The sequence below is a fragment of the Balearica regulorum genome, chromosome 8, assembly GCF_011004875.1.
Source record: "Balearica regulorum gibbericeps isolate bBalReg1 chromosome 8, bBalReg1.pri, whole genome shotgun sequence".
In the NCBI taxonomy this organism is placed as follows: Eukaryota; Metazoa; Chordata; class Aves; order Gruiformes; family Gruidae; genus Balearica; species Balearica regulorum.
The window spans coordinates 13,823,243-13,843,008 of NC_046191.1; the positions used below are offsets into that span (position 1 = coordinate 13,823,243).

The following is a 19,766-nucleotide window of genomic DNA, read 5'->3' on the forward strand; positions in this document are numbered from 1 at the left end:
AACATCTTTACTTGTTATATAACCAACATGAGAAGGCAGTGCTGGTTTTTGGCTGGGATAAGTTAATTTTCACAAGAAGCTGGGAGGAGGCACAGCCAGGACAGGTGACCCAGATTAGCCCAAGGGGTATTCCATACCCTATGACATAGTGCTCAGTATAGAATGTGGAGGGCTGACTGGGGAGGAGGGATGGCTGCTCAGAGCTGGCGTGGCATCGGGTTCTGGGCAGTGAGCAAATTGCATTGTGTATCGTCTGCTTTGTATAGTCTACGTGCTGTTGTTATTTTCCTCTTCCTTTGCTGTCCCAGTAAACTGTCTTTATCCCAGCCCGCGAGTAGTTGCTTTTTCCTCCTATTCTCCTCCCCATCCCACCCGGGGCGGGGGGTGGGGGGGGGGGTGGGAGGGGTTGGGGGCGGGAGGAGTGAGGGAGCAGCAGTGGTGCTCAGCTGCCGACTGGGGCTAACCATGACAGTGGCATGGGAGAAACCTGACTGGTAACAGTGTGATAAAAGTGTGATTAAGTCTAACTCTTCATTTGCTTATAGGCTATTTTAGGACAGAATTCCCTGAGTTTTGGATAATTTCCTGAGTGACAGCAGTCAGCCAAAAGTGGAACAAAAATCCTGGCTTATTATATGTAAAATTGAAAGGAAGAACTTTGACTACTATATTTTTCTGCTTGCTTTGCCCCAAACTGATAACTTAATAGTAAATTGTGCAGAACTTGTCAAAACAGAACATTTTCTTGGAGGAAACAGACCTTCAGCTTCCTTATGAATTTGCGTTTTTTTTGGTAACAACAGTGGGAAGATATTTCTCCTTACCAACACAGTACACTTCTCTGTATAGAGATTTACAAAACTCCATATGGCGACAGTGTCATTAACTGCTTGAAGTTTGTAATAGTGAGTGTGGTAAATAGGCATACCTGTTAAATGTTTTGCATGATTGGCATTTTTCCTGATTGACCAATCAACTTCTTTTAAAGAGGCCTTTTCTGCAAAAGTCGATTCAGTGACCATTTCTGTGGGTGGGAATTGAAATGGTCACTGAATCCAAGTAAGGAATTGAAAAGCACTTGTGGAATCTCTACTCTTTCAGAAGAGGGAAGCCTTAATTTGTAGATGAAAATTGTGTGTGTGCTGCTTTTTTTGACCATACTCTGGCTGTTTCCTTTTGTTTTTCTAAGTGCGGTCTGGTACTTGACTGAAGTAGTTAATCACACCATTATGAAGTAAAGGGGAGTTAGTTGCATTTTCATCAATGCAGTGCATCATAGCTGAGTCCAAAGAACTTTGCCTACTTGCAAGAAGATGTTCGTTCCCTCTCGGTGGTGGAAAGTTAAATTTGGAAAATTCTTCCAAGTGTATTTCTGTTCTTCAGCTATAGTAGAGATTGTGACTTAGCAGACAGGAATCAGGTATGAGAAAGCAATTCTTTATGTTAATGACACATAAGTTTGCTGTGTTGTATTGAAGGATCAGTGTGCATGTGTGACTAGTGCCCTAGTCATGTTTTTGAAGATAGTTGTAATCATGTTTAATATAAAATCTACTTGAGATTTAGATGAGTTTCTTCCTTTTTTCTTTTTCTAGTATTGTATGTACTTCTACGTAGGTCATAATATATATAGTGGGAATAAATTTTCTGAAGAGAAGAATTCAACCCTAGAACATAACATAAGCAATAGCAATTTCTAATATGAAAATATGATGGACATTTTCAATTGTGCATAGCACTTCTAGCTTTTGGTCTATTATTTCAAAAGTAACAAAAATAAAACTAGTTAAAAAAAAAATTTGCTAACAATGTCTGCTATCTTGTCATGTAGATTTTCCAAATAAAATTGAAGATTAAATGAATCACAGACTTAAAAATTCATTTTGAAAGTTCAGAAGTGGTAACAGTATGTCTCTGGGTGATAGCAGTATGTGTTTTGAGATTTAACATTTGAACTTGACCTGTAAATTCATGTCGACTCTGGAATGTATATTTAAAGTAAGCTTTCCCACATAAGACCTTAAAAACATGCCCTTTGGCCTGTTGGCAGGAGCTTAACTTCATGTGTCTTCCAGTAATATTGTAAACATTATTTTGAAGCAGATACTTCCAATATAAAATAGAAAATGTTTTTGTTGATATCTATATAACTTAGATATAATTAATTGTCTTGGATAACTTTTTATCCTACAAGTTCATTTAATATCTCTTCTTGAACCAAAAATAATCCAACCAGATCTTTCTGGACAATACTATCAACTTTTAAATATAGAAAGTATAGTAGGTATGTGTCCTGTGAAGTACTGTTTCGCAGTGACTTAGATATATCTCTAATGGAAGCCAGATATTTTTGTAAAGCATGACTATACTTATCCCACTACATTTCCTCCTTTTTAATCTGTTAGGAAATCAAAAGTCAGCAAGTTTTTTTTTTTAATGCAAGCTTCAGTTGTCAGTGAATTGCATTAAATTTCTCTGTTGCACATGCCTCAGAAAAGAAATTGGGATGTCTGTAGTACACAAACTGGTAAATACTTTGGGCTGCATTTCAATTTGAATCTCTTACAAGTGTCTCAAACACAATGTATGCAGTATGAAAATATAAAATAAGGGTGATAAGGTAAGTTACTCAAGTATGCTGTTTAACAAAGTTAATGCCACTGTATTGTAAGTTTAAAGTTCTGTTATTTTTTAAAGTTTTTATGTGGTATTTCGCTTTCTTGGATTATTGGTTTTTTAGATGTAAAATCAGCCCCAGAATCCTTATGTACGATAAACTTTTCACTTCCATCACAGTAGCAGCTTGTTTCTTTGGAGAACTGAAGTAAAAATTTGATAAATTTGGGTAGTTTCTTGGGTATGAAGTGCATGACTAAAGCTTTTCTTTTAGGCCCGTTGACTGATTAGCAAGAACTGTTACGCTCTGCAGGTTTCACTTTGCATTTTCTGTTAGATACATAGAAAAAATCAACTATTTGTTGCTTCTGTTGTAAACTCTAAAATTTATTTCTGTATGTGAGCCCAGATACTGAATATTTCTGTTGTGAAACTCTTATTTAATGAATTCATGAATGGGGTTTGCATGTACAAGGTCTTATTCACAGCCCAAAAGTATAAACGTAGCTTAGTCAACAACTGCATACAGTTAAAGATGGTGGGGAGAAAAGTCATTGTCAAAATTTTTTTCTCTGGGGAAATAATGGATGATCTTATAGGAAATTTTACTATTGTATATGAATGTGCTTTCTTCAAACCATTGCAGACAAATGTCAATTTATTCCATTCATTAATGTGGGTTTGCAAATACTATGATACTTAATTTGAAAGAGCTTTTTCTGGGGAGGGATTTGGCTCCTCTGCCTTGACATTTACGTGCACATGTGTATTTATAGTTGTGATCTGTCTGGAATTTGCCTTTGTGGTTTTGTTTGCTCTTTAACTTGTTCTGTGATCTACTCCTGTGTTTTTTAGTTTTGTTTTTGAGGTTTAATAGGTGAGGAATGCAGAAGAAATGGTTTAAAGGAAATAATGAGCATTTTTACTCGGCTTCAGATATTTCAGGAAATGATGACACTGTTCTGTTTTTCCTCAAAATAACTTTATACTGGTGCTAGTTTATGATTAATCTAAAATTTGAGTTCAATGTAACTGTGAATGTTTTCTTGGCTGTATCTTAATTTATTTCAGTTGTTCTTCCGAAAGCTTCTTTAAAGAAAGCAATTAATTCAAAGTTAATACTATCAATGCAACTATTCTAAGGCATGGAAGTGGTGTGACCTTGCTCCTGCTGTTCTGCCAAACTTATGATCTGTTTTAATAAATTGTCTATTTAACTTTTTAGTAATTTGTTGAAGACGCACCGATTTTATTTTATTTGGTTTTTCCCCAGTCAACTTTAAAAAGCTTAAACTGAAATTCCCATTTTGTCTATTTGGTTTTTTAATTTGGATGGTAACAAATAACACCAGTGAAGTGCTGAACAAATAAAGTCTGCTAACTTTCTCAGTGCATAATAGAGTGCCCTGAAGTAGCTTATAAGAACAAGAAGATACGTCTGAGATCGTAAACCAATTTTCTATCAAACTAGGCAGAATTGACTATAAGCAAAAGCTTCATAGGTAGCATTTGATACTACAGTGATCATAAAAATTTTTTTCTCTGTATGCCTGAAATGGAATGCAGTTATTGTATTTGGAAACTGTGTAAACAAAGATCTGATGATATAGATGGTTAATTGATTCATAATAGGGTCTCTGATGATACAGATGGTTAATTGATTCATAATGGGGTCTATCAGTCAGAGAAATGTTGATGTGGTAGAATGAGGAAGAAAAGTAGCTAATTGATGGTGAGGTTTTTGTCTATTTTGAGGTGGTTTCTGAGTTCTGCTGTGAAAGAGGTAGACCTCAAGGTAGAAATGCAGAAACTTGTAAAGAACAAAATTCCATAAATTAGTTCATCTGTCCCACACTAGGAGGGTGACTTGTTTTTGTAGAGGACACTTATTCAAGCATTTAAACAAAAAATAGAAATCTTATTCAAACATGGAATCACGGAATCATAGAATATCTCAAGTTGGAAGGGACCTATAAGGATCATTGAGTCCAACTCCCCGCTCCTCATAGGACTACCTAAAACTAAACCACATGACTAAGAGCATCATCCAGATGCTTGTTGAACTCCGGCAGGCTTGGAACTGTGACCACTTCTGGGGAGCCTGTTCCACTGACCAACCACCCTCTCAGTGAAGAATCTCTTCATAATGTTCAATCTGTACTTTCCCCGATGCAGCTTCATTCCATGTTATTGTGTCCTATCACTGATCACCAGAGAGGAGATAAGCACATTCCCCTCTGCTGCCCTCTGTGAAGAAGTTGTAGGCTGCGATGAGGTCACTCCTCAGCCTTCTCTTCTCCAAGCTGAACAAACCAAGTGACCTCAGCTGCTCCTCATACGTCTTACCCTTGAGACCTTTCACCATCTTGGTTGTCTTCCTCTGGACACACTCTAATAGTCTGATGTCATTGTATCGAGGCACCCAAAACTGCACACAGGACTTGAGTTGGGGCTGCACCAATGCAGTGTAGAGTGGGACAATCACCTCCCTCGACTGGCTGGCTATGCTGTGGTTAATTGACCCCAGGACGCAGTTGGCCCTTCTGGCTATCAGGGCACACTGTTGACTCATATTCCACTTGCCATCAACCCAAGGCCCAGATCTCTTTCTGTGGGGTTGCTCTCCAGCCTCTCGTCCCCCAATTTGTACATATAACCAGGATTACCCTGTCCCAGCTGGAGAATCCAGCACTTGCTCTTGTTAAATGTCATGCAGTTGGTGATTGCCCAGCTCTACAGTTCTCTTTGTAAGGCCTCTCTACCACATTGGAAGCAGAATCTTTTCAGTCTAGAAGAGTTGTTTTTTTTTTTAAATACTTCCACTTCTAGGTGTATATGGTAATGGGGAAGGTAAGACTATAGCAGTAAAACTAAATATGTAGGTTTGGTTGGGTTTTTTTAAAGCTGTTTTGTTTTCTGTTTATCTGTGCTTATTTTAAGGCACTGCAATGCCAGAAGTCCTTGTTGTGGAGAGCATGTGAAGCCTTTTCTTTTGTTAGTAACTCTGAAAAAGAATGTAGGGTAAAACAGCAAAATGAACAATAAAAATTGCAAAGATCAGATATTCAGAGTTCTAAAAATCTAGCAGCTGTGATTTATTATCTGTTCTTGAAACTGCTCTAATACTAGAAGACTGGAAGATGTAAAAACTTATCACACTTACCAGATGGATTTCACTATCTGAGTAAGTGCTGCTATGATCTGATGTACCCAAATGATCATTAGCATGATCACTAGATGTTCATCGTGTGCATGCTAGTTTTTTAATTAAAAAAAAAAAAGTATTCACTAATTCTGAAAGTCATATCTCTCAATCTATTACAAATTGTATAAAAAAACCTCGATAAGCATGTGAGAACTGCAGCCTACTTGTATTTCCAGAAGATCTCTGATTATATGATAAAAGGAAGGTATTAGCATGGAAAAAAGAAGGAACATGCTTTCTGAAAGGAGGTGCTCCAGTTATCCCATCAACTCTAGAAGACAGGAGATTCTAGACTTTAATTTAATTCTGACATGAAGATCTCATCCAGGTAGTAGAAGTAACGTCATCATTGCTGTACATCTCAGAATCTTAAGTAATTTCATTTTTAGGGAATAACTTACCTAATTAGGGTATAACTTGGCACTTATGCTAGAAGAGCATGTTCCCCTCTGTAGGGAGAGAAAGGATGCCTGAGTGCTTACTCACTGTGATTGTCAGCAAAAGTCCCAGCGACTTTTTTGTTGATAAAAGAATTTGTTCTGTAAGTTTTGACATTTGAGGGAAAGAAACTTTTGATTTAGGAAGAAATCCTGATTATTAGATCTTTTAATGAAACCTGGGAAATTAATTCCTATGTTTTACAAAATGGGGAGGAGGAGGGGAGTGCTAAGCCTTGCTAATTGCAGCTCCTTGAGTATTCTTTTTATATTTAAGAGGTGTTTAATACTCTCAAAGGGGAAAATTTCTTATTCCTTATTTTTAAACTAGAATATGCATCCTCTGCCACTTGATTGATCAGAGGTTTTGAAAAACATAGTGAAAAACACAGTCTTGAAAGTAGTCTGAGCTATCGCTGTTCTGACAATTCTATTATATGACAACACAGTGACACAAGTATTATGGGGTCCTTCTCAGACACTGGTGGGAATACTTCAAGTGGTATAAGTTATGACCCCACCAGAGGTTGCTCAAACCATACCATGGGAGCACAGCTGAACATAACAACTTGTACGGCTAGTTTTGCAAGAGAATCCAAGGCTGCTTTAAATCTTATTCTGTCAATAAGGATGAAGCTTGTTTGCTGTTGTAGTTCAGCATTATTGTAACTCAATCAGAAAGTTAGCGTTCTCCACTTGAGTTTGATGGTTCCTGCTATATGCTACTCTGCTTAAATTTTTTTATCATTAGAAGGAAGCCAGTTGAGCCTAATTTTCTTCATACAGGTAATTTCATAATTGAGCCTAGAGATGCATTCATACAGCTAACTTCTAGATGTGACCCAAACTGGCATATTTTAATACTTTGTTCCAGGGAGGAGTGTTTTTCAAGCTATGCTAATCAGTCTTGAAGTTTATCACCATTCCGACAAGTAAGGATAATTTCTTGACCTATAGCTCTTAACTAAGAGTCAACAGAAATCTTGCAGACTGAAACTTCATACCATTCCCTCTGCAGAGCATGAGAAATACTTCAGTAGTAAGATTTGCACTATGTATTATAAAACGTATGTGTAGGAACCAGATATTTTTCTGTTATTAATATCTCATCAGATGAAAGCAATTTGCTTGATACATTGCCATACTTGTATAATAGTCTTGATATTGCCTCTTGTGTAGAAGCCATATGTGGGGAAACACAGTTTTGGTGGTTGAGTGGCTTGAGTTGTGGTAAACTGAGCAGATTTGATATATTACTGTTTAATAGGACATGGCTTCAAGTCAACTCAGATTGAAGATGGCTTAATTTTAAAGAAATGAAGTTACGCTTTCTGAAGCTTCAGTGTAAACTTGGGTGTAAAGTACGTTGTAGTCTTTGCTGGAAAGGGTACAAATCTGCGTTGATATATTTGGAAAACAGTTATATATACAGCTGTCTCTATAGAAACTGAAATAAAATGCTATAATTACTTTATATGGGCTACTGCATTTCTGTTGATGCAGTTATGTCTTTAGAGCTGACTGGATTCAGCCTTGGTGGTGAAAGGCACTGTATCACACTATTAAACCTTTAAACTTTCTAGTTGCTTGACAAGGGAGGAAATAGAAGTTCAGCATTTTGTGTGTGTGCGCATGCGTACGTGCGAGAGAGAGTGAAAGCTGTGCAGGCTGTTCAGCTGGGGCAGTCGGGGAAGTGACGTCCTGTATTATTTGTCGTTCTAGAAAGAGCGGAGACACGTACTGTAAGTGGGAGGACTTTAAAGAGGGCTGTGTCTTGTCCAGTGTGTGTAATTATTTATAAATGAGCAACGGGGGAAGGAATGAAATACAGGCTGTCTAGTGTTTCTTTAATGTATCGGAGAGTTTGTTGATTTGTAACAGTTCTGTTTCTTTCAATTCCAAATTTGGTTTTTATTTTTCCTTCTCTAGCATCTCTACGTTGCTAAGACACTGGACACTGCTTTCTTTATAGCAAGGAAAATCTGAATACCTCCAACACTGAGGATGGGGAAAGATTATTATTCTATCCTGGGAATTGAAAAAGGGGCTTCTGAAGAAGATATCAAAAAGGCTTACAGAAAACAAGCGCTTAAATGGCATCCAGATAAGAACAAATCTCCCCACGCAGAGGAAAAATTCAAAGAGGTAGCAGAAGCTTACGAAGTGCTGAGTGATCCCAAAAAGAGGGACATTTATGATCAATTTGGGGAGGAAGGTATGTATGTTTCTGTTATACTCTGATCAGCCACTTTCATAATGTTGAATAAAACAAAATAAACATAGATGATGCATGAAAACATGGCATGTGTTGATTTTTAGACACTGTATTTGTACTGCTTGGAAGTTTGACTCATCAGCTTTTTTAATGTAAAATGTATTGCATACTTTTAATGCTGATCTAGTTTAGTTTCTTATTTTAATGTGTTTTAATGGTTTTTTCTAAAAAATCCCAAATACTTGACAGGCAAAATGTTTCTGAATTGAAGAAGTTTGTATCACCCATAAATAGCTTTTCTTACTGCTGTCTTCCCTTGCCCTAGGACTTTTTGAGGTGCAGTTGGAGAGATGTATTATTTTCTTAAATTTTTGTTAAAGGGCAGTCTGCTTGATCTAGGCAGAAGCCCAGGTGTCCAGTCCATAGTTGTCCTTGGCTTCTTGCCTGGAGAGGAAAGAATTTGGCTGATGTCATGAAATACCAGAACAATTTTTTAGCTTTAATTGTAAACAGTGATAACATGCCAAGAGAATGAGGCCTCAGAAATGTCATATTTATCCTAAAATGGTTATCTGGAGAGGATGACTTTTGTTATTTTTGACCAGCATGGCTTTCAGTCTTACGATTGAGCAACAGAGGAAGTCACTAACATCCCTCCCCTTAAATGTATGGTATCAGAAATTCCCCATGAAGTAATTCTGTTGTGACAAGTAGGTCCACTCACTCATTGCCATTCACTCAGGGCAATGTTTTTTATTAATTTAGAGGAGGACACTTAAATCCCAGTACTTCAGGGGAAATTGTGGGTTCTTATGAATGCATAATAAAATTTGGTGCCCTGCTATCCATAGGACTTAATACAATTGTTAACTTCCATAAATTCATGTTGAAAACCTTCTACAGAGGATGCAGTTTTTTTGGTCTTTTGTTCCATTGCATGTGTTCAGTAACAGCACTAAGGTCTTGAAACATTCTATGAAAAAGTGTTTGTGTAGATACCAGAGACCTTTGCTGCCTCTTGGGTCTTTTGCCTTCTTGCACTTCTTCCTGCACACTCCCTGCCTTCTTTCTGTATGTCATTATAAACCTACTTACTCTCTGCTTTCATCTGCATTTTAGATTCCTGTGCAGCAGCTCATCCTAACTACTTTCCCAAAATACCATTTTAGTCACTTTTACCAAAGAGCTTGAAGTAAAGCATATAAAGCAATACAGCCTTTGGCATCCTAGTATTGCATACTTGGAGACAGAGGTTCAGAACATAGATTTCTGTTTACTTGGAGCATAATATTGAACTGAAGTATGAATTTTTAGAATGGTGAATTTGCAAATACCTCCTATTGCCTCAGTCGCTCTCTAACCTCTTCAATTGCATCTGAGAGTGTAACTAGTAGTTGTGAGGGAAAGGCCAGGGAGTGGGGTGGGAGGAAGGAGAAAACCTCAGTGTTTTTACAGCCAGGAACTTGGTGTACCTTCAATAGCAATGTTTGGCTAGCTATTCCAGGAGGTGTCCTTCTACTATCACAGATTGAATCCACTGATCTGCTTGTTTGACATTAACAGTACTGTGACAGAAGGATGTACTACATGTTGCTAAGTACTTTTAATATGGTCTGGTATTGAGATGGGGAAGGCATTCTCATTCTAATGTCTGTCTTGGTTACTGTTGATAACCAGTATTAATCTTACGCATAGAAGGTCTAAAACATTGAGGAAAAAAAAATCTTTCAAATTTAGGGAATGCATGCTTCATTAATGTAAGCCTTCACATTTTTATGGCATAGAAGTAGGATAGAAGCAGTAGTGCTGAGCTGCTGTAGGATTGGAAAAAATAAAATAACCAAATATTGTAAGTTTAGAAATAAAAGTCTCTTAAGAAGACTTTCATCTTAAAGGTTTGAGAAGATAACCTGAAATGGTCAGTGCAGGAGAGCAGTAACTATTATGAGGAAATACTTAGAGATAACCTATTGGGAAAGAGGCATTTAAGAAAATTGATTTTAGCTGGGTTTGGAGTGAGAGAGCAGCAAGTACAAGGGACTGTCCAGTGAGAATTCTAAGGGAAATCTTATCAGGAAGAAATGAGATGTAGATCTCTCCTTGTGGAAGATAGAAAACAAAGCTATTTGAGAACATTCTGATTTTTTGTAGAGAGATGGTGACAGTATATACAAGATTTGTATACCCGAATAGGTCTTAGGAACTTCCCAGCTGTTTTTATTTGTAGCTGGATTGAAGAGAGTTTCCAGGTTTCTCACCTATTTTATATCATAGGAGCACAAGCTGTGATAAGTTTGGGATTCTGAATTGAACATTAAGGAAGCATATGGCTATTTGACTATTGGTATATTACCATTTACTCAAACTGAATTGCAGGAAAACAGAGGTAAAGCTAATTAACACTGAGTTAAAGCCATGCTATGGAGACTATGGGAAATGTTGCATGTGATACTGCATAGTTTTCCCCAGAAGTGATCTTGAAGGGGGATGCATTCCCAACAGGCTTTGCAGAACAAAAGATCAAGTCAAGCAGACCTGTTTTCTGTTTTAAGATGCTAATTCTTTGCTTAACTGGCTTGAATAATATGAAATAAAATTGGCAATGTCAGGATACTTGTTCTTCTGAAGTAGAAGTCATTCTAGAGCTTCAGAAGCTTTGTTGTTGTTCAAGCTATTGAATTACTAGTTGGTACTGCATAGTACTGATGGTGAGTCCTCATTGAAAAGGAGACCTTTCAACTCTGCTGCAAAGACCTTGTCAAATCATCAGTTCTGACATCATTACGCTCTACAATAGGAAAGCTTATACTAATATTCCATTTGGTTTTAATTTTGCTTATTTGTCTTGTTTAGGTCTGAAAGGAGGAGCTGGAGGACCTGATGGACAAGGTGGTACCTTCCGGTACTCCTTCCATGGTGACCCACATGCTACTTTTGCAGCTTTCTTTGGTGGAACAAATCCTTTTGAGATCTTCTTTGGAAGGAGGATGCCTGGTGGCAGAGACACTGAAGACATGGAGGTGGATGGTGATCCGTTTGGATCCTTCACTAGTTTTAGTATGAATGGTTTTCCAAGGGAAAGGAATACAGTTGGTAGCCAGTTACGTCGTAAACAAGATCCCCCTGTAATCCATGAACTTAAAGTGTCATTGGAAGAGATCTATCATGGCTGCACAAAAAGGATGAGGATTTCACGTAAAAGGCTTAACCCAGATGGTAGAAGTGTCCGAACAGAGGACAAAATTCTTACTATTGAGATAAAAAGAGGATGGAAAGAAGGCACCAAAATCACTTTTCCAAAAGAAGGTGATGAAACACCCAACACAATTCCAGCTGATATTGTTTTTATCATTAAAGATAAACCTCACTCTCACTTCAAGAGAGATGGATCAAATATCATCTATCCTGTTAAGATCAGCTTAAGGGAGGTAAGTTTCTCTTTTGGTAGAACTCTAAATGTTTAAACCTGTTACAATACGATGCAATGGCTACGCTGCACAAGCTGTATGTCACCAGTAAAGTTTTGAAGTGTTTTTTTTAATAGAGTTTCAATCTTGTAAAGTCAAAGTCTGGCTTATAGTGGAAGCAGTAGCTATTTTGATATAAATGCAGTATTATTTCAAGCTGTTTACTGTAGAGGTGGAAGAGAATGAGGGTAGAAGGGTAAGAGTAAAGGTTGATACATCTTAAATCTTCATACTTTACCTTTGTTACTTCAGCCTAGCTAGAAACACAAATACAATTAACAAATACATCCAATATAGTATGCTCCTTACTGCTGTGATATGATTGCTAGTTCTGTAGGACAAAGTAGAAATGTCTTGAATATTTTCACTGCCAACAAATTCTAAGTCTGCCTTTTTATGTCATAAGTTATTTCAGTGTGATTTCAAAGTACATAGAGATTGATTTCATGAGGATAAATTATTGTGAACAGGTGTTATAGGAGCTATATATAACAACAAAAATGGTATAGCTTTTTAAAATTCCGTTCCAGCTCAAAAGACATTGCCTTTGACAAGGAAAAATCAGAAAGACAACTGAGCAGAGTTCTTAAATGATGGCCATGTCAAGGCTTCAGACTCTTAAAAGATAATGTAGCTGAATGTTGTGGGTTTTTTCTTTCTAAGTAGCATTAGGTAGAGAAATAACCTTGCTTGTGTTACAAGCTCTTCGTGTACATTATGAGCTCCCTTCTTAAAGGATTCTTAACTAAAAATACGTGTGAAGTGAGGTGAAGCACTTAAAATAGGATGAGGGAGGGAGAAAAGACAATATTTAATGTTGATGTGGGTAATGTAGTTCCTTCATAGATAAAAGCCTATTTAGACTCATTGCAGTTATGTAAATTGGACATTATCAGTATGGACTAAGTGTGTGGAATCTAGTGAAGTTGGAAGAATCAAAATGTTGCTGTCAGAGAGCCTAGTAAAGAAAAGAAACTACTGGATAAAGCAGGAGAAAGTTGATGATATTTTAATTTTGGTGCACCAAAATAGTTGTTTGCTTTTCTTTGAGCATCACAAATGCTCACCTAAGACGGCTGTTATAGACACTTCAATGTGGTTCTGCAATTTGATATAATATAGATTGAAACCCCTTTGCAATGTAAACACAAAAAATTTAGAGACCAGGACTCTAAATTTCCAGTGGAAACTGAGAAGCTGGACATCTCTGGAGAAGTATGAGTGAAGTGTTCATTCGGCACTCAACTACCTTATTATTTGATAAAGTTTTTTAAGGATATGTAAGCTCAGTTACGCTCCAGTGGCCATTGTGTAAGATTGGAAAATTCTGTGATGCTCAATGACAAATTGAAGCCTTCCCTTTTTAAGACAGGAACACTGTATTTGAATTCTGACATCTCAGTAGTGCACAGTGGAAATACTGTTTAGAATGCTAGTCTTTTCTAAATAATCCACATTCAGTTGTAGGTACAAATAAAATTCTGACCAATTTCTTTTTCTCCTGATACAATTTTTCTTTAGGCTTTGTGTGGCAGCTCTATCAATGTGCCAACGATAGAAGGAAGAACCATACCCATGACAGTGAACGAAGTTGTAAAGCCTGGGATGAGAAGAAGAATTATAGGATATGGTTTGCCATTTCCCAAAAATCCTGATCAACGTGGAGACTTAATTATAGAGTTTGAAGTAATTTTCCCAGATAACATTTCTCCAGCATCAAAAGAAGTACTTAGGCGAAATCTTCCAGTTTCATAAAATGAAGACTGTATATGTCAACTGTTTAAATAGGACACTGGAAATGCAGAAGACTGGCAAGTCTGTGCTTTAAAAGTGCAATCTGTAACAACTAGTGGAATATTTGTTTTTTGTTTTGTGGGACGGGGGGGGGGGAAATACTGTAATGCTGCATGAGAAGGGTTAAGTACAAGTCATACAGGTGACTTCTGCAGTAAAATTTACAGGGAAAACCACTCATTTTATTTTACATCTTCCTAATCAGAAAAGTTTAATCATTATTTTGCCTAATGTAAAATGTAGTCATTTTTTACAAAGTCAGTGCATATTTCTGATGCAGTACTTGAGCCTCCAAGTACTTTATTTCTTATATCCCTACTGTATCTATAACATTACCCATTTATACAGAAATTTGAGATAGTATTAGAAACACACAAATATATAAATATTTTAAAGAGCAAAACGTGACAGATATCATTTGGTATGTTGCCTTCCACTGCACAAAGCATAGGCTGGGAAAATCAGCTTGGACTCCTGAACTGCCTCCCAGTGGAATGAAAGCATTTTCTTTATTGCCCCACAGTGTGTGAGGACTGCATTGTGAATCTAGCAAAAGGCATGTGGCGTGAGGAGCAAAAGTAGCCATTTGCTATGGGATAGTTCCTCAGCCTTCAGGCAGAACAGCAAGAAAGGATTCTACAAGTACATAAACAGCAAATCGTGGGCCTGTTGTCAAATGGGGCAGGGAAAGTGGTGACAAACGGCATGGAGAAGGCCGACGTATTCAATGCCTTCTTTGCATCAGTCTCTACCAGTAAAAAGAGCCTTCAGGAATTCCAGGCCCCTGAGACCAAAGGGGAAGCCTGGAACCTTGGTGGTGGAGGACCAGATTAGGGTGCATTTAAACAGGAAGTCCATGAGCCTGACATCTTGCACCCCTGGTGCTGAGGGAGCTGGCTAATGCCATTTGAAAGCCTATCTTAATTATCTTTGAATGGTCAGGGAGATTGTGAGATGTTCTGGTACACCGGAAAAGAGCAAATATCACTCCTATCTTTAAGAACAACAAGAAGTAAGATTTGGGGAGCTACAGGCCAGTCAGCTTCACCTCAATCCTTGGGAAGGTGATGGAGAAAATCCTCCTGGAAAGCATTTCCAAGCACATGAAGGACAAGAAGGTGATCAGGAGTAGTCAGCATAGATTTACAAAGTGGGAATTGTGTTTGACCAACACGTTGACCTCTACAGTGAGGTGACTAGCTTTGTGGATGACAGGACAACAGTCCATGTTGGTTGCCTTGACTTTAATAGACTGACAAAGTACAGGTTAGATAAGTGGAAAGTAGATGGATTAAAAACTGGCCAAATGAGTGGGCACAGGGGTTGCAATCAGTGTCGCAAAGTCCAGTTGGAGACAAGTCAGTAGTGGTGTACCCTAGGGCTCAATACTGGGGCCCAGTACTAGTCAGCATCTTCATTAATAACCTGGATTATGGGATGGAGTGCATCCTCAGCAAGTTTGCGAATCTCATAAAACTGGGAAGAGTGGCTGGTAAGACCAAATGATGTACCACCCTTCAAAGGCACCTCAGCAGGTTAGAGAACTGGACGGAGGATTCTCACAAAGTTGAACAAGGAGGAATGCAAAGTCTTGCTCCCTGAGGAGCAACACGAGGCATTAGTACGCCCTGGGAGCCAATTGGCTGGAAAGCAGCTTTGCTGAGAAAGACCATGGGATCCTGGTGAACACCAAACTGACGGTGAGCCAGCAATGCACCCTTGTGGCAAGAAAGGCCAAAGCTTTGCTAGCAGGCTGAGGGAGATGATCCTTCCTCTCTACTCTGAGCATTGATGAGGATGCATCTGGAGCACTATGTCCAGTTCTGGGCTCCCCAGTACAAGAAAGATACAAACTTACTGGAGCAGGTCTAGCACAGGGCCATGTATGAGAGGCTGAGAAATCTTGGAGCTCTTCAGCCCAGGGAAGAAAAGGCTTGGGGGATCTTATCATTGCATATAAATATTTGATGTGAGGGAGTGAAGATGGGAGAGCCAGAGCCTTCTCAGTAACTCTCGGTGACAGGACTAAGGGGCGGTGGACACAAACTAAAACACAAGGGATTCCATCTGAATGCAAGAAAACACCTTTTTACTGTGAGGGTGGTCAGAGAGGTTGAGGAGTCACCATTCCTGGAGATACTCAAAACATGACTGGGCATGGTCCTGGGCAGCCTGCTGTAGCTGACCATGTGTGAGCAGGAGTGTTGGACTACGTGATCCCGATAGGTTCCTTCCAACCTAAACGATTCTGTGAGCTTGGACTTAGCACTTTTTACTAGACAGTGCTATGGGCCATGTTCTGCAAATGAGGCTTAGCCCAAGGATGGGTGATACCGATGTGACAGCTTGAATCCCTAGGAGTAGGTCTGTGCTTGAGTGGAAAGATGCACAAGGATCACTATTAAAGCAGTTGGCTAGTGCAGGTATTTAAAGATCATGCTGATCTCAAGTATTCATTCTTTTCAAAGGCTGAACTTTACTCCCATGAAGGAGGAGGAAAAAACCCAGGTCCTGGCTAAAGGGAAGTTTGCTTAAGACACAAAGTGGGATAGGGATTGCCCATAAACTTTCATATGCTTGAATTGAGTCTTTTTGAATACAAATATGAGTTACTTGTCTTTAGAGTTAAAAGGTGCATAGGGAAATGGAGAGCCCTCTGTAATAGTTTAGTTTTATAATACAGTAATAGGGCTGGTTCCCTTGATTGCGACATGATTTTGGTGAAAGAAATGCCTTGCAGATGTGCTTTATTACTTGAGTTTAAAACCATAATACAGTGCTTTAACAACAGTTTCAAAGGTTTTTTGTTTGGTTGGTTTTTTTCTTCATAAGAAAATATGTAAAATTTGCTGTCAGCCTTTTTGCCTGTGGAAATTTAGTAGTTACCTGCTCTGTTAGGTAGCTTAAGAAATAGTAGTGTTATCTTTATATATGTGACTTTCTGCAGGAAATTAAATCATATGGAAGTTGGGATTTAATATACAGTAACTTTTTAATGAGCACAAGAAGAATCCCATTTCTGTTACTCAAAGGAATAGAACTTCTGGGAGATACTGTTTGAGTCAGTTTTTCAACTGCAGATTTCTTCGTACAGCATCAGTTAGTTGTAGTCCTAAATCTAGAAAGAACTAAATAATTGTTGGAGAAGTATCACAAAGGGAAAACATTTGCTGCTTAGTGCTTATGCATATTGTTAACACTATATATTGTTCAAAGAATTTCCATTTCAGTATGTTCCGTATTGCATTTCTTATGTGATTTTTAAGTAAAAAATGTAAAGTTGGTTTTAATTTTCTCTTATCTTTTGTTATGATGGCAGATGCTATAAGCTACATGACTTTAAAAGCATATCATCCCAAAATACCTGTTTGTCTGTTTAAAAGCTAATGGAATTGAGCGTTTTGTAATCCAGGATCTTGTAACCATAGCCGAACTTGTAAAAAAGAAGGGAAAAAAAAAAAAAGTTACAGCAACTAGGACTATTTTTTGTAACCATCTTCAGGTAAGAGGAGTAGTGTTAAATTGAGGAATTGCAGTATCTTGTGTATTTAGAGGTATATATATGTATAGCAAACTAAACTTTTCCAACTGTTTTCATGCTCAAAATACAGAACTATAGGACTGGTATGAAATGCTTGTATATGCTTGTATTTCTTTTTTTTATGGAGAGGTAACAAAGTGTTTCAGAAAATAGTGTGTGGAATTACTTCAAAATATGAGAGGGGAGCATTAATATCTATCTAATCCAGGATTCACAAAAATTACTATTTTTCTAATCAAAAAATGTGCTTAAAAGCTATGTTTTAAAACCCACTTGGTTATTTAATAAAGGCTACTTGGGAGAAGGAGGCAAATAGTCACCTACTATATCTCTAACTACTGAAGTGCATGGAAGTAAAATGTACATTCATGAAGTTGGGACAAGAAGGATATTTTGGTCTCCTGAAGGTTGCTTAGGTGCCATAGAAAGTAAAAGTCATTTGGTTACTTTGAGGGAGTTCATTGAACAAGTCTATGAAAACCTGTACTTTTAAAGAACCTTTTTTTAATCTTCGCAACATCAAGCTTTAGGATAACATCAAGCTGTTGGAAGAGTAGGGCAAGTTGCATTACAACCATTTCTCCTTTCTGCCATGCAGTGGTACTCTGTGATTGCTCCAGAGCAGGCTTTCTGATGTCATGAGGATATTAATTCCACTCTTCCACATAGCCTTTTTTGTATTATCTGTGCTGAAAACTTGCTGAGGCCTGTTTGTGGTGTGTTGAACAGATGTGGCTTTGGGTTGGTTTTGAGTCCTGACCTGTTTACTTTGTTACAGAAGTTACAGACTCTCTAACTGGGGTTGGGTTTCCAATATTGTTCTTCCCACCTTCGTCTTAAAACTTTGTGTGTATTCCCGTTTGCCTTTCATAGGGTGGAAGCTTTCTCTTAACTTGTATGTCCCCTTCTAGTATCCATCCCTATTTTCAATATGACCTATGTATGTGAGGTCTAAACCTCACAAACAGTGCTGAAAATGAGCAATGTGTATTATGATGATCAGTCAAATGAGATTATCAGTGTTCTAATTCTCAGATGGGATAGTTCTATTATTTTTAGTAAAAGCTCAAAACAACATCCATTGTCTGATTCTCAAAAATCCAAGCGTGGGAGCAGGCATCCATCAGATTGATGCATAGTGCGGTAAATGAATCAAGCTCTTGGACCAGTTATACCTTCAATGCTGAAAAGCAAAAGCATGGGTAAAGAAAATGTCCATAGCTGGTTTGGTTTTAAAGACCCTGGTTGAACTGTGCACAGGTATCAGTGCGCCATGAAATTCTCGACCTTGCATAGTTTTGCTTAGAGACTGGAGGAGACCATTGTCTTGAATGGATAATCTTCTATTACTTATTGATTTATTTTTTTTTTTGGAGGGCCCCTTGCAAAGTAAATTAGTATCCTGGAAAGGGAGTTGTATTTGGCCAACAATCAGTTCTACTTCTTGGTAAGTGCTACTAGCCCAATGCTTGCATAAACTTCAACTTCCCATATTAATGAGTCATGCTTTGTTATTTTTATTTTTTTTTTACATACTGGGTGCAATTGGCTGGCATTTAGTTTTTATTGAGAGAGGAAGACAATAGTGGTTTCCAAAACCTTGTTTTTCTTGGCCTTTAATTAAGGCTGTATGATCCCCATATCTTTAAGCCCTTAAGATGCTTTTGCTGCTGCCCAGTGACGTGGTCTCGCTAATGTGGTGATAGAGTCTTAAAATGTGATTCCAGGAACTGTGTATCTTGGATGCTAAAGGAGTGAAGTCCATAGCCTTTGTAAGGGCTTTGTTCTGTTCATGGACAACTGACTGATTTTAAAAAGTGCTATGCTGGTTAATCATGTCTCTCATCCTGTTGTGACAGACTGTGTTATTTCACTGCTTTAGGCACTTTGCTTACTTGATGATGACCTGTGTGTCTGGTTGACAGGATTATCCAGCAGCAAGTAGATAGGGATTTGAGAGAATGATGGGCATGACTGAATGGTATCTGTAGTACTAGATGGCAGAAAGAGTGGAATGCACAATGGAAGGGAAAGACACTAAACTCAGGTGATGAAAAGCACTCCCTGCCAGATCCAGAGTCGCTTCCCCTAACTTCAGCAGTATCATTCCAATACGAATCCACTTACAGAGCTCCAAGTCATGGTGGTTATGGCAGCTCTTGTGTTTACAGGTTCTCCTGGTCCCCTTTATTAGTTTATGTAGTTAATGAAGCTTCTAAGAAGGTCTGGAGGTAACTAAACAACCAACAGGTCATGAATTGAAGTCAGTAAAATAACTAAATGCACTCTATTCCTTTCTAGCGTGTGCATCTTACGTGCTAGTCTGACTCATTGGTAATGTATTTTGGGGGTAGAATAGGTCTTGCACCACCAGTGAAATTTGCTATGATTCAGGGTGAAATTCTGTGCACTTGAATTCATATGCTTGACCTAAAAAATACAGGACATGGATGTGCTACTTTAAATATCATTAAAAGACCATTTTTCTTTT

At 38.1% G+C, this 19,766-nt stretch overlaps 1 protein-coding gene across 3 annotated transcripts in view; it reads left to right on the top strand.

Annotated features, from left to right (window-relative positions):
* Window positions 1-17,582, top strand: part of DNAJB4 (DnaJ heat shock protein family (Hsp40) member B4) — a 28,020-nt gene extending 10,438 nt beyond the window's left edge. For 2 of the 3 annotated variants that reach the window (XM_075759752.1, XM_075759753.1), the window contains exons 2-4: window positions 8,188-8,473; window positions 11,327-11,901; window positions 13,462-17,582. In XM_075759752.1, the coding sequence (XP_075615867.1) occupies window positions 8,263-8,473; window positions 11,327-11,901; window positions 13,462-13,695 (1,020 nt within the window). In that variant the 5' untranslated portion in view covers window positions 8,188-8,262 and the 3' untranslated portion in view covers window positions 13,696-17,582. Of the gene's footprint in view, window positions 1-7,927; window positions 8,001-8,187; window positions 8,474-11,326; window positions 11,902-13,461 lie in introns of those variants that run through there. The other variant, XM_075759754.1, reaches the window with a different exon arrangement.
* Window positions 17,583-19,766: the final 2,184 nt, after the last annotated feature.